The sequence below is a fragment of the Equus asinus genome, chromosome 18 (genome assembly GCF_041296235.1).
Source record: "Equus asinus isolate D_3611 breed Donkey chromosome 18, EquAss-T2T_v2, whole genome shotgun sequence".
In the NCBI taxonomy this organism is placed as follows: Eukaryota; Metazoa; Chordata; class Mammalia; order Perissodactyla; family Equidae; genus Equus; species Equus asinus.
In genome coordinates this window covers 38,387,941-38,401,467 of record NC_091807.1, presented here as the reverse complement: position 1 = coordinate 38,401,467, position 13,527 = coordinate 38,387,941, and the positions used below count along the sequence as shown (strand labels likewise).

The following is a 13,527-nucleotide window of genomic DNA, read 5'->3' as shown; positions in this document are numbered from 1 at the left end:
ACCCAGTTATTAGGGGAACCCTGTGCCTTCGTGTTGCCATTTCCCCTCTCCCCACCCTCCTCTGGCAAAAGGCAGTCCTGGCACTTCTCATTTCTATTCCTTGCTGAATGGAAGGAGAGGGGTGGGGCAACCTACAGATCTGAACACAGAAACGGGGAGTCTGACGTCCTGGGGACCGTGTTTCCCAGGTGGGGGACACTGCTTCGAAAAAGCAGCAGGGTGACAGGCTCCTTCTCCCGGTCTCTCTCCAACACTAGAGCCTACGACTCTGTGGCTGAATGAAACCCCAAGGGGTGTATGTGTGTGAGTGTGTGTGTTTGACAGTGTATGCTTGCGTGTGTGCGTGCGTGTGTTGGTGGGGAGGGGACGAGATGTGTTAGGAAGCTTTGTTTTGGCTTCAGGGCCAGGCCACCTCTCTCAACGTGCCACACTAGAAGTCACACATTTGGGGGTTCCTGGGCCCTCAGCTGGTTTGTTTGGAAAGCTGACGTTGTCCTTTAGCCTGCATGTGGCTCAATCTGCTGAGAGCCCAGAGGAGCAGTAACCAACACGCAGCCCTCTACAGTGAGCTGAAACAAATCCGCATTTTTAAGTCTTAGAGACCTGAAACCCCAAGCAGCGGGGCTTGGGGTCTGCTGTCACGCTCTGGTGAGAAATGACAAATGAGGGATGGCTGCAGGCTGCAGATACCCAGACACCGCCTCTGAGTTTTAAGTACGTGGAAGGTGGACTGTGGACACTCTTTGCTGATAAAATGGATTTCTGTCCCTCACGACTTAGAGACTGGACCACGAAACAGCAAGTTCATGAGAACACAGGAAAGGAACGGATTGCGCCAAGTGCCTGCGCAGGTCCAGAGCACGGACCAGTTCCCTTCCTGGGAGGGACTCCTGTCTGCACACTTGGATGGGAAGCACACCGTGCCAGAGCTTCTCTGATAGAGGTATAGGAGACAGGAGAAGACACAGGGGCCGGTTGTGGCACATGTGCTGGGTTGATCCACCATCATTTCAACAGCTCCTCCCATGAAGATTTCAGCGCCCACTCTCTGTCCTCTCTCTGATGTTACTCCAGGTACAATGCTTGGTGACACCTTTATCTGCAGGATGGCTCACCAAGCAATAGTCTCTTGGCTCCTTGTCCCCCTCCTCAGTGTGCCTCCCTCCCTGCCTCGTTGGCACCTTCCCTTCACTTGATCTTGTCATTACCAGCAGCTGCAGCCCTTCTCTAAGCTTGGCGTCAGACTCTGTCTCCAACCAGACCTCCTTTCTTTGCAGCTTCCTCTCTCTCATCCTCTAACTCCAACCATCCAGCCGTCCCTCCAGGGTTTTACTGCACTGAATAAAAACTCCTTTTTCTCTATCATTCACCTCCCCCAGGCTCTAACTCCCCAGCTTACCCAGCTTAAAATCTGCCATCAATCATCATCGCCCTGTGGTGTGCACTCTCAGTTCCTCACGCCCTCTTGCGCTTTCTTGTCCTCACTTCTCAAACCTGTCCATGGTTTATCCAGGTCTCCACCTGCTGCTCCAGCTCCACGCCTGGAGGAAAGCCCCCAGCCCAGCTAATGACTCAAGTGGGCTCTTTGTGAGGCCCAGCAGCCATCCTATAATTTCCCACGGCCTGGCCCCTCTCCCTGAGGAGCATTTCGTCCCTTCGGCGCTCCTCAAATGTTCAGCAGGCCCCCCCCCCTCACTTTCAGCTGGTGACCTGACTTCCTACGACTCTGAGAAAGTTGGGCGAGCCCCGTCCTCCACTTTTACCCACCTGCTGCACCCGTGCCCATGTACTCTGCCCTCCGTCCTATCCTTGTGGAGGACCTGCCTGTGCTCCCGCACTGTGAACTGCATCACGTGGCCTCCTCCCCACCCGAGGAGGGCAGGGCAGGGGTGCAGAGGGGGAAGCAGAACAGAGGCCTCCAGAACGGGCTACCCTTCTCTGGCAGGTGGAAGCTGCAGAAGGTCTGCCAGCAGCTTCCTAGCGCACATCAGCCTTTGATGGTGCTGGACAGCTCCCAGTAGCTGATCCCCTTGTCCTGGGAAATCGGCATTTTGGACTTTATGGGACCACAGAAGTTCCCAGCTCTTTGGGTTTCTGAATGCCCCTCCCCAGATGTTCAAAAAAACTAACCAAACGCATGGCAGAAGCAGGCCAGGGGTAAAGTGTGATGACAGGCGCCTGGCAGTCAGTTACAACCCTGGCATCCCAGACATGTTAACGGGCTGACAGCTCTTGGATGGCTGGTTCCTCACCGTCTTATGACTTAGGTGGCATTCATCGTCACTCATCCCATTCTCCCCTCCGCTCACTTCTCTCCCCTTGGAGACAAACCGTGAGATCAAGGCAACATGAGAAGCTCTGAGAAGTTCTCACCCACCTTCCAGGATGTGTTTGGCTGTCTGTATGCAGCGGAGGGCTGGGGAGGCGAAGACCGAGGTGATTCTGATGCCGCTGTCCAGGAGCGCTTCCCCTGGAAAACAGCAGGTGGAAAAGGCCTCGTCATAACTGTAGCCTCCCACGGTGGTCTCTCCGATGGGCGGCTTACCTGTGGTAGGCAGGACCTTGAGTGGCCCCAAGATTCCCACCCCCGGTGTACACACCCTGTATAATCCCCTTGAGTGTGGGTGGAAGCTGCAAATAGAGTGGGATAGCACCCCTGTGACTATGTTATGTTACATGGCAGGAGGGAGATTATCGCAGATTATTGGAGCCTGGCCCATTCATCTGAGCCCATTAAAAGCAGAGATTTTCTCCGGCTGATCGCAGAAAAGAAGGCAGAGAGGTTCAAAGGTAGAGGGACTTGACATGCAAGAAATTCTCCATTGCTGGCTTCAAAGATGGAGGGGATGACATGGCAGGGGAGGTGGGTGGTCTCTAAGAACTGAGAACAGCTCCTTGCTGACAGCCAGCAAGGAAAGGAAGACTTCAGTCCTACAACCACAAACAACTGAATTCCCCCAACTGCCTTGGGGAGAAATCGAAACCGCTTCCAAGCTGCTCCAGATGGGAACTAAGCCCAGCTGACACCTTAATTTCAGGCCTTGAGACGCCGAGTGGCGAACCCAGCCAGCCGTGCTGTGTTTCTGACCTACAGGACTGTGAGCCCACAAGCGGGTGCCAGTTTCAGCTCATGGCAATTTGCTCTGCAGCGATGGGAAACTCAAGACTACCCGAGGCTCATGGAAGGACAGGCCTGTAAAGCACATGTCCTCTTGCAAAATCAGAGGGCCTGATCTTTGGGAAAGAAGGCCATCTCTTCAGCACAAAGTCGACACAGTACCACAGCCAGTGAGGATTTCGTGGATGCTGTCATGGGCTGAATTGTGCCCCCAAATTCATATGTTGGAGCCCCAACTCCCACTAACTCAGCGTGTGACCTTCTCTGGATGTAGGGTCTTCACAGTGGTGACCACGCTAAGATGAGGTCATTAGGGTGGGCTCTGCTCCAATCTGACTGATGTCCTTACAAAAGGGGAAATTTGGACCCAGAGACAACACAGAGGGAAGATGACATGAAGACACAGGGACAAGACAGCCATCTATGAGCCAAAGAGAGAGGCCCGGAACAGAGCCTTCCCTCACAGCCCTCAGAAGGAACAACCCTGCTGGCACCTTGATCTCAGACTTCAGCCTTCTAGAACCGTGAGAAATGAATCTCTCTCAATTTAGCCACTCCATCTATGGCCCTTTGCTATGGCAGCCACAGGGAATGCACACAGGGGCCAACAATTGCCCGGACAGATACCCTTTCACAGATACTCCCAAACACACACACACAGAGCTATGCCAACATCTAGATGAGGATTCAGGCATGAAACACAGAGTTGCAGAGGTACGTTACCCAAGGGGCACACGTACCAGCGTGCACACACGTGTGTGCACACATGGGCTACGATGCACTGCAGAGGAGGGAGCCCAGGAAGGCCCGAGTGGAGCAGGTCACATCTAACCGTGGGAGGGCCCACCGTGTCACCTCTCCCAACTCCACGTTCAGTGACCTTGAATCAGTGGCTTGAAACCAGCCATGGTGTGAACACAGTATTTACACCACGGACATCAGCAAATGCTGGAAATCAGGGCTTCCCCAGCCTGCCCAGAGAGCCAGTGACCAAGCATTTACCCCACACCACTGGCTGAGGAGCCAGGAGCTCTGGGTTCCAGAGCGTCCCTTCAGTTAACCAGCTGTGCGACTTGGGAAGCCCATGGGCCTTCTGGTTCTTGATTTGAGTTTCTTAATTCACAAAATGAACTCCAGATGAACTCAGAAGCTTCTTCTGTTCTAAAAATTCAATCATGTGGAACCAGAAGCCCAGACATAAAGCAAAAGCCCAAAGTGACAGATTTTGAAATAAAATCAAAGAGAAGATGTGGTTTTTAAATATTTAAATGCTGTCCTTCGTGCCCACAGTGGTTGTTGAGTTTTCCTCCCCTCTCTGGTTCTTTCCATGCCTGTCTTTCATTCCTCCTGACTTTCCCAACCGTCGATTCCTGGATAAAATCTCTGCCCTTCCATCTACTAGCTGTGTGACTTTGGGCAGCTTACTTAACCTCTCTGTGCCCCAGCTTCCTCATCAGTAGAGCAGGAATAATGCTAACACTGACCTCAGCAGGCATGTAGCAAGGTCTCCACGCACGTTAGTGGGAATCATTGTTATGATTATGGTTACAATTTCTGCCGGAATGATCCTCAAACATACCTGCCATTCTGGACTGGAAAATTCCACAAGACGATAACGGTGGATCGTTTTCAAAGTCTTTGATGCCATTGCTCCGTCTGGGCAGGCTGCAAGGGAAGTTGAGGTCTGGCCGGTAGTATTTCCCTGAAGCAGAAATAAGGACCAGGTGTTCAGGGTTCTATCGAGTTCGCACACATTCGTCTTACAGAACTCCCGAGATCAAGACCCACTTAGAAGCATGGTTATTATTTAAACTGTTGTCAACTGTGTTTTCTTCCCGACTGTGCTCTGTGATGTGGATTCACTTGGAGGTGAAATTGGTGCTCTGCTGTGCATATGTTTCCTCAAATACAGAAAACGCAGGTTCCACCCCCAGGAATCATGAGGCCCTCTTTGTTCTCTCGTAACCCCTCACAAAGATTCATACATACAATTTTCCCGATTAAGAACCAAGCATCTCCATTACTCATTTAGTTTAACTTGATAAGAATCTCCAGTTGGTGTTAATTAATTACGTGAAATTCGAGCCATTCCTCCAGGTTTAAGCGTGTCCTGTTGCCAAGGGGGCCGGAATACTTACGGCCAGAGCGGCTCCTGCGTTGTGCATTGTTCAGTCAATTGCTTGAGGCCGGACTGGAAATCAGGTGGATTCATTGGGATCCCCCACCCACCCATCCAGAGGCTGCAAAGAACCATGGTTCACTCTGAGTTTGACCTTGAGCTCTAAGATCTGACAGTCTGTGCAAATCCTGGCACCACCAACTACTAGTTGTGAGATTAGAGGCAACTGCCTTAATCTCCCTTATCAGTGAAAAGGGGGAAATGATGGAGATACTGCAGTGAATCAGTGAGATAAAGCCCAGAACCCAGAGCCTGGCTCAGAGGAAGTGGTGGAGAAGTGGTAGGTCCGATCTCATTATCAGATTATTGATTACCCCTGCAGAGGCCACTACCCCACACCAAGCCCTCACATCCTCTCAACGGACCCCCACATCTCCCGGCCCCCAACAGGTTCCAGCAGCCAAGCCGCCTTCCTGAGACCCGCTAGACCTCACGGGGAGACAGCTGGCTATTTTTGCATGCCTTGTTTTTTAGGTTCTATGCAAGATTTTTCCGAAATCTCCTCTCCTGGAATTTCCATGGGCAGAGACTTTATTTAAACTATCAGTTCTAAAGGCCTTTATTAAATGCCGGAGCATATGCTGTGTTCTCTGGGGAAGCTGGTATTTCTTTATTTTTCAGAGAGAACTTCCATCAATTGTGTCATATTCTCAAAGGCGTCTGTGATTCTCAAAGCGTTAACCGATTCCGTTTAGGTCTTTTGACACTATCAGTGGTCACTGCAAGAGGCAGAGAGCAGAGCTCAGAGGAAGACGAGGATAGAGGGTGTGGTTAGGTTCCGACGGGAGTACAGTCTGCACATCATAGGGGGTGCCCTGGGCCAGCACTGCCGAGAGGTTAGGAGCCCTTTGAGGGGGACTTGGGCCAGAAGTGAGCAGAAACGAGGAGGAAAACTGGAATCATAGGAGAGGCCAGCAGCACCCGAGATACCCCATCGTAATTGATTAAACAATGTAATATGCAAAATTCAGACAAATTAGACTGCGACTACTCACTTTGTCAAGGGCTTCTCTACCTTATAAAACGATCCACCAGGAGTTTCCTTTCAGCTGGGACTCTCCAGTGCCTTTAAAATATTTTCCCCTGTAGGGCTGACTTGGTCTTTTGTCTACATGACCGAAATTCTTTCTGTCTCCATGAAGTGCAATGACTGTTTTTGGTGTTGGTTGTTTTCTAGTCGTTCTTGAACCGTATTACCAGGCGCACACTGACATGGTGTGCCATTTCGATCTGTGGTTTCAATAATTGTTCTATTACAAGAAAGTTTCTTATAAGTGTGTGTTTGAAAGTCAATTCATCCTCATGGCCACCTGTTGTCGCATTGTTTCTTTCTCAAGCCTTTGTATCTCTGCCTGATTTTGCATTGTGGAGACAACCATAGCATTATTCTGTGGGTTCCTGGAGATAAGTTTGGTCATGATGTGATTTGTGCAGAATTTTCTGGGGTGTGCTGGTCATCTGCCAATTGTTTTCCCTATTCATTTCTCCTTTCTTGGCTTGCTGGGCTCCTGGTGGGATCCCAAAAGGGCTCGGCTAGCCCAGCTACTGTGAATGAATTTTATCACTCTGTTCATTCAATACCTTCATTTATATAATTATCTCTGGCTTAAAAATTGTGACACGCTGGCCTTTCCATTTGGGGATGCGCCTTGATACAGATATGGGTCATCAGTGCAGAGACTGGCCTGAGGCCATGCTGTATTTATAAGCACTGTCCTTAGTTCTTGGCATCCAGAGGGGTCATGTAGGGGTAAGCAAGACTCATATTTAAAAATACGTCCACCAGTTGAGCAGGAGAGCCAAGCATTGTAGGCAAATGACCACTGAAGATTAGCTTGGAGAGATAGAGTGATGAGATGGTGAGATGGGGTACATGCCAGCAGCCGAGGGTTCAGAGACCACAGGTCAGGGTGACTCGCTCTCAAGTCAATGCTGGCTGCACTCATCAAAGACCGTATGTGTGCTGCTAGAGTAAACAGGACCGTGCGTGTGTCCCACCGGCAGACTGGCTTACTCTCGACAGCCATTCCTCCACCTCTACAAGGTGTTGGAGGTAAGATGCTTGTAGACCACATACACACTCAACGGCATACATGTAATGCCTGTGGGGGAAGCTGGAGCAAGCATCCATCCCACACAAACAACCTGCACCTAGTCATTCTAAAGAACGGGGCCGTGGGGGATCTGGCTAGGAAAGTCGAGAAGGTGATCTCATTTGTTAGATCTGTCTCATTTCTGCTTTAGATTCTGCCGGGACGTTACCTACCGTCAGGCGTGGAACACTGCTGCAGCCACGACTTCCCGAATATCTGGTCCACTCTCTCCCCGTGCCGCACCACCAACACGCTTTTCCTCACTATTGTGGCCTGCGACGGTGGAAAGAAAGGCGTGTGCAGTTTCAACACCCACGTTACTAGGCTTCAAACAGTGTCTCTCCTAGTCATCCAAGAGCTGGCCCAGAAACGGAATCCCTTCCTTGTTTAGTAGCTACAGCCCATTTTACCAAAGTCATTACAAAGAAAGAAGAGGAGGAATTGCAGGTGGAAATCTCTTCAAATTCCTGCAACTTTTTATTTCCCGGGTATTGTAACATCATACAGGAAATGAAAAGCAACAGGCATGCTCCCACCACAGCACAGCAGCGTCTCTGCTTTTCAGCCCTTCAGGCTGCTGTAACACAATTCCACAGACTGCGGGCTCATAAACAGCAGACATTTATTCCTCACAGTTCTGGAGGCCAAATCTCAGGTGCCAGAGATCGGGGTGCCAGCTCGGTCGGGTGAGGGCCCTCTCCCGGGCTGACTTCTCACTGCGTCCTCATATGGCAGCACGGGCCAGGGAGCTCTGTGGGGTCCCTTTTACAAGGGCACTAATCCCCTTCCTGGGGGCTCCACCCTCATGACCTAAGCACCTCCTGAAGGCCCCGCCTCCAAAAACCATTACACTGGACAGGATTTCAACATATGAATCTGGGGGGAGCACAGACATTCAGACCATAACATCCCTCCATAGTGACCTCTTCTCTTTTTTTTTTTTTTGGCGAGGAAGATGGGCCCTGAGCTAACATCCGTGCTCATCTTCCTCTACTTTATATGTGGGATGCCTGCCACAACATGGCTTGATAAGTGGTGCATAGGTCCACGCCCAGGATCCGAACCAGTGAACCCCAGGCCGCTGAAGTAGAGTGCGCGAACTTAACCACTACGCCACCAGGGAGGCCCCCATAGTGACTTCTTAGAACATATCTATACATATATCATACATTATATCATAATAGATAGTATATATTATCTATATGTAAAACATACATATATATATAGATTTTATATCTATCTTTCATCTATCTGTCTATCCATCTATCTATTATTTATCAAGTCTCTTCTGTTGCTGGCACTGGTCCTCTTCCGAGGGGCCCTCCAGGACCACTCCAGTGTGTGTTCAGCCTCTGAGCCCCCAGGGGAGAAGCTCCTCACCCACACCTCTTGCTTCTTTCCCATGCTGGCCATTCTCTGCTTGGCTGAGTGCTAGCGGGAAATAGAATTTTATTTTACTTTATTTTTGGCAAGAGAAAGGCATTGACGGGGTAGCAGCTTCCAGCCAGGGAAACAGCAGATCTCTCTGGGGCACTCGTCCTTGGCTTCGGGCAGGGCCTCCGACGGCCCTGGAGCCTCACAATTGCGGGGCGCATCCACCTCTGTTCTGGGGGAGGCTGGTGTTTGGGGGAAGTAACCCAATGATGTGCGGTGCCTTTTAGGAAGGGCTTCTAAGTGTGGGTGTTGGTCCCCAGGGGAGCTAGGGCTGGCCTTTCTCTTTTACATCTGTGAGGGCTTGTAGGAGGCCGGGCTTGACCTTGAGGGGAACGCTGAGCACACCTCCTGGGAAAGGGATGGAGAGAGTGAGCAGGAGCCAAGGACGGCCAGAGAGGTGGGGAGCGACAAGCACACTGCTGATGGCCAAGCCAACATGAGGCCACCACGACAGCTGTGTGGAGCACAAGCCTTCCTCCAGGAGCCCCAGAAAAAAGAGGGAACCCCTTGAAGGTGGCCCGTGCTACTGGCCATCCCGTTTCCGATTTGATTCTGTGATCAGGGTGGAGGCTGGAGGGTCTGCACATCCGGCTGCTTCCTCCAGCCCTTCTTTGAGTTTACCAGTGAGGAGAAAGAACGGCCCCCAGCAGCATCCCCACATGCTGGGAAGTGGCTGCAATTGCTGAGGAGGAGGGGACGCCAGAAAGCAGGGTCTCGGGCAAACTTCACCTGCGTCACAGGCATTCTCGGGGCCAACACCACGGGCAACTCCTCCAGACCCTCCCAGCCCCTCACGGAGTCCACATCCATCTGGGCGAGGCAGGCTGTCCAGCTGATTAACGCACTGGGCTGTTCCCGGTGGATCCGACCACATTCTGCTGGGTGCGTGAGTGTGGTATTTGTGAGCCTATGGAACGTGGAACATTCAAAGTCTCCATACACAGTTTCTCAGACTCGGGCCGAGTCTTCAAAAGGACATGTGGTCAGGGCAAAGCAAGTTTCATGATTCTCTCCTAATGCAGCGTGCCGATGTGTAGTTGGGATGCAAACACCGACCTAGGGCAGAGCTCCGAGGGGAAGGTTGTCTTGTTGTCTCATAATTTTGAAGGCTGGTTGTGCAGGCTCTGCCTCTACCCATACCAGGATGTCTTTTCCCCGTGACAATGAATACTAAGTGCCCTGTCCCCCTCCCCTGTCAAGGGCTGATCTGCAAGTAGTTTGCAAGACACAGACAGACTCCCAGCCTCGGTCTGCTTACTGACAATCCCAAAGACGACAACGCGTCAGGTCGAGGTTGTGGATTCGGAGCATTTTCTTCCGGGGGGTTGGGGGGAACGGAGTGGACTAACCCCTGGGGTCCACAGAACAAGAGGGCTGCACTGCATCTTTAGACATAAGATGCCGCGTGCATTTCCTGGGGCTGCCGTAACAAAGTGCCACCAACCAGGAGGCTTCAAACAAAGGAAATGTATCCTCTCCCAGTCCTGAAGGCTGGAAGTCTGAGATCAAGGTGTCAGCAAGGCCATGCCTCCTCAGAGGCTTTAGGGGAGGGTCCTTCCTGCCTCTGCCAGCTCTGGGTGGCTCTGGCAGTCGTTGGCCTGTGGCCGCATCGCTCCAATCTCTGCCCCCGTGGTCACACGGCCTCCTCCTTGTGTGTCCATCTTCTCCTCTTCTGTTTCCATCTCACAGGGACAGTTGTGACTAGATTTAGGGCCCACCGGATAATCCGGGACAAACTCCCCATCAAGATCCTTAACTCGGTCCCATATGCAAAGAACCTTGTTCCTTGTAACATTCACAGCTTCCAGGGACCACGACCTCTTCTCTTTGGGGCCATTATTCAGCCTCCTGCACGTCCGTTTTACCAAAGCTGATGCCACAGTTTTCTTTTCTTACTGTGTGGAGGGGGTGAACTCAGACCAGCCGAGGCGCATTCGGTTCATAGAGAGGCCTGTGCGAGGTTTGCATCCATCTAAGGCGCCAGCGGGTTTAGACACAGGCCGAGCTACGGACTGAGACTTTCACTCCAGCTCCTCCCCGTGGTTCAGTCTGGAAAGCGGGGCACAGCCTTGGGCAGCCTCCTCTCCCCTGGTCCATACGGGGAGCCCCATTCTTGTCTGTCTGTGGCTGGCAGGTGTCTGGCTCCCGGTCTGCGGCTCCTCCACCAAGGATGCTCTCTCTACCTGAAGACCTGGCGAAAGGGGACACCCTATGGCCTTCCCAGTGTCCAGCGCCCTGTGCTCAGCTCCTGTCTGGAGGGAGCCCACCTGGCCTGGCGGCAGCTTCTGGGTGGCCTATGGGTTCTTGGAGAGGGAGGGTGAGCTTTGAATTCAGGGCGATCCACAAGTCCCGATCAGGGCCTTTGTTAGGTCGTTCCATGGTTCATCCACTGAGATTTGCAGGCTGGGCCCTGAGCCAGGCTCTGGGAACACAGGAACGAGCCAGATAGCCACAGCCTGCCCTCTGGGTGGTAACAGTCTCTTAACATCTACAGCCTGGCCTGCCGTGGACGCTGGACACCCTGTCTCATGTAATCCTCACAACAACCCAATGTGGGGGGTGCTTAGGTGTCTGTGTGCTACCCACCAAGCTGCCCAGCCTCCGTAAGCTTCAGTCTTCAGATCTATAAAACAGAGATGGGGAAGGACGAATGCCTCCCCTGCTGGGTGGAGGGGACTGGGATGAAGTCCTAATGTAACGTGTGTGACAGGGTGGGGACCGGAGGGACTGTTTCAGTAACCACACAGGCCAGAGAGGCATTTCCACTGACGTGGGGACCAGCCAAGGGTGAGCTGCAGGTGCTGCCTGGCCCACGGGGGTTCCCCTGTAAGGAAGGACCTGAAGCTTCAGACAAGAGGGCTGGATTGGGACCGCCCAGACAGTGTCGGGGATGCTGTGTCACTTGTTTGGCTTTGGGGAGGGGCTGCCTGCTCCTTGGGTCACCTGCTGGCACCCTTCACTCCTGGATGTGCCTCACCTGTTGGCGGGGCTCACGTGCCCCTGCCGTGCCCCAGACCCTGGTCCTGAGGATGCCATCCCTCCAGGTTGCTGAGCACGAGCCTCCTCGTCTCCCAGCCCCGACTCGAAAGATCAGAAGCTCCATCCTTGGAGGCCCAAGGGGGAGGCCGTGTCTACCAAGGACTTAAGATAAAGTGTGGTTTCACTGAAAACAAAAGGGATTGTGCCACCTGCAAAGCCTGCACGCTGCTGAGGCTCCTTGACGTTTGTGGAGGGTGAAATTCCCCATTCCGTTTGCTGCCGGCTGCGCCGTCCTTTCTGGAGTTCAGGTCCACGGCCAGGCTGAAGGTGTACGTCCTGTGGGAGAAGAGACGAGATGCTGTGTCATGAGACGCTAGGTAGCATCTGTTTGCGTCTGGTCATTCATGTGCTCGAGAATGTGCACGACAAGACGGGTAGGTAAGGTCACTGTGGGGACGAAACAAAACAGTGAGTTCAAAGAGCTCACATGTCATAAATCCTGAGGAGGATATTCATCCCCGCTGTCACCACCTGTTATGGGCTGAACCATCTCCCTTCAAAGTTTATAGTCCTAAACCCCAGCGCCTCAGAGTGTGACTTTGTTAGAGATGGTCTTGAAAGAGGTGATTAAGCTACATGAGGTCATTGGGGGGCCCTAATCTAATCTGACTGATGTCCTTATAAGAGGAGGAGATCAGGACACAGACACACACAGAGGGATGACCGTGTGAGGACACAGGGAGAACACACCATCTACGGGCCAAGAAGAGAGGCCTCAGAAGAAACCAGCCCTGCTGACACCGTGATCCTGGACGTCCAGCCTCCAGACTGTGAGAGAATAAATCTCTGGGTTGTTTAAGCCGCACGGTCTGTGGCTTCTTGTTGTGGCAGCCCTGATAAACCAGTACACCATCCTCTTAGGTTCACCTTCTAAAATAGCCAAAGGTGAGAAGACAGACGTGTTGGGCTGCAGGAACAAACGAGCAGCGAGCAGACGCATTAAGCGCTAAGGAGACACACAAGAAAAGGCAGGTGTGTGTAGCGGGCGGGTGGGTAACAACAGCGCCTGGGGAATTGCTGGCAATCAGGAAACTGCTGCCTGGCCAGTGAATCAAAAAGGTTGCCATGGGGTGGGCAGGTGCTCAGACTGAGGGAAAAGACCACAGCACAACGGAGTAGTGAGAACTCCAGAACACAAGGGGGTGACGGTGGGGCACCCTGAGAATGTGTCTGGAAGGAACGGGGGAAGAGAGTAAGGAAGAAAGAGCGAAGGTCGCACACATCTTCCAAGAGCAAGCAGATGGCTGGGTTCCCCAGTGGGAAACTCATTTTATAAAAGGAAGGGGCATCTTTATGGACTCCCTTTAAAAACAATCCATAATCAAAGCAGAGAAATGGGGCGGTAGCTGGAGAGGGAAACGGGAAAAAAGAAATTGTGCTTGATTTTGTTGTTAAGCATGTTCAGTTGCTGGTGCGAATGATTGGGAGGGCCCGGGATGGGTTGATGATGCTGGCATGATGCCCAGGAGGGATGAGATGCCCAGGAGGGATGGGATGCAAGGCATCACGGTGGATGCCCTCGGCTGGAGTTTGGACTGAGCATTCCAGTCTGATGGAGAGAGAAGGGCACGTGGTTCCACAGGCTGCAGGTGGGAGGCAAGGTGGCGAGAGCTGGATGACCCTCTTCTGACTGCTCACCTGTCACGGTGGATAGGAACTAAGAG

The 13,527-nt window shown here is 52.4% G+C and overlaps 1 protein-coding gene across 2 annotated transcripts in view; it reads right to left on the bottom strand.

The window, feature by feature from the left end:
- Positions 1-13,527, bottom strand: part of UBASH3A (ubiquitin associated and SH3 domain containing A) — a 43,304-nt gene that overhangs the window by 8,445 nt on the left and 21,332 nt on the right. For both annotated transcript variants that reach the window (XM_014839259.3, XM_070488932.1), the window contains exons 7-10: positions 12,013-12,139; positions 7,564-7,663; positions 4,698-4,820; positions 2,378-2,470 (exon numbers count right to left, since the gene is read on the bottom strand). In XM_014839259.3, the coding sequence (XP_014694745.3) occupies positions 2,378-2,470; positions 4,698-4,820; positions 7,564-7,663; positions 12,013-12,139 (443 nt within the window). The remainder of the gene's footprint in view (positions 1-2,377; positions 2,471-4,697; positions 4,821-7,563; positions 7,664-12,012; positions 12,140-13,527) is intronic.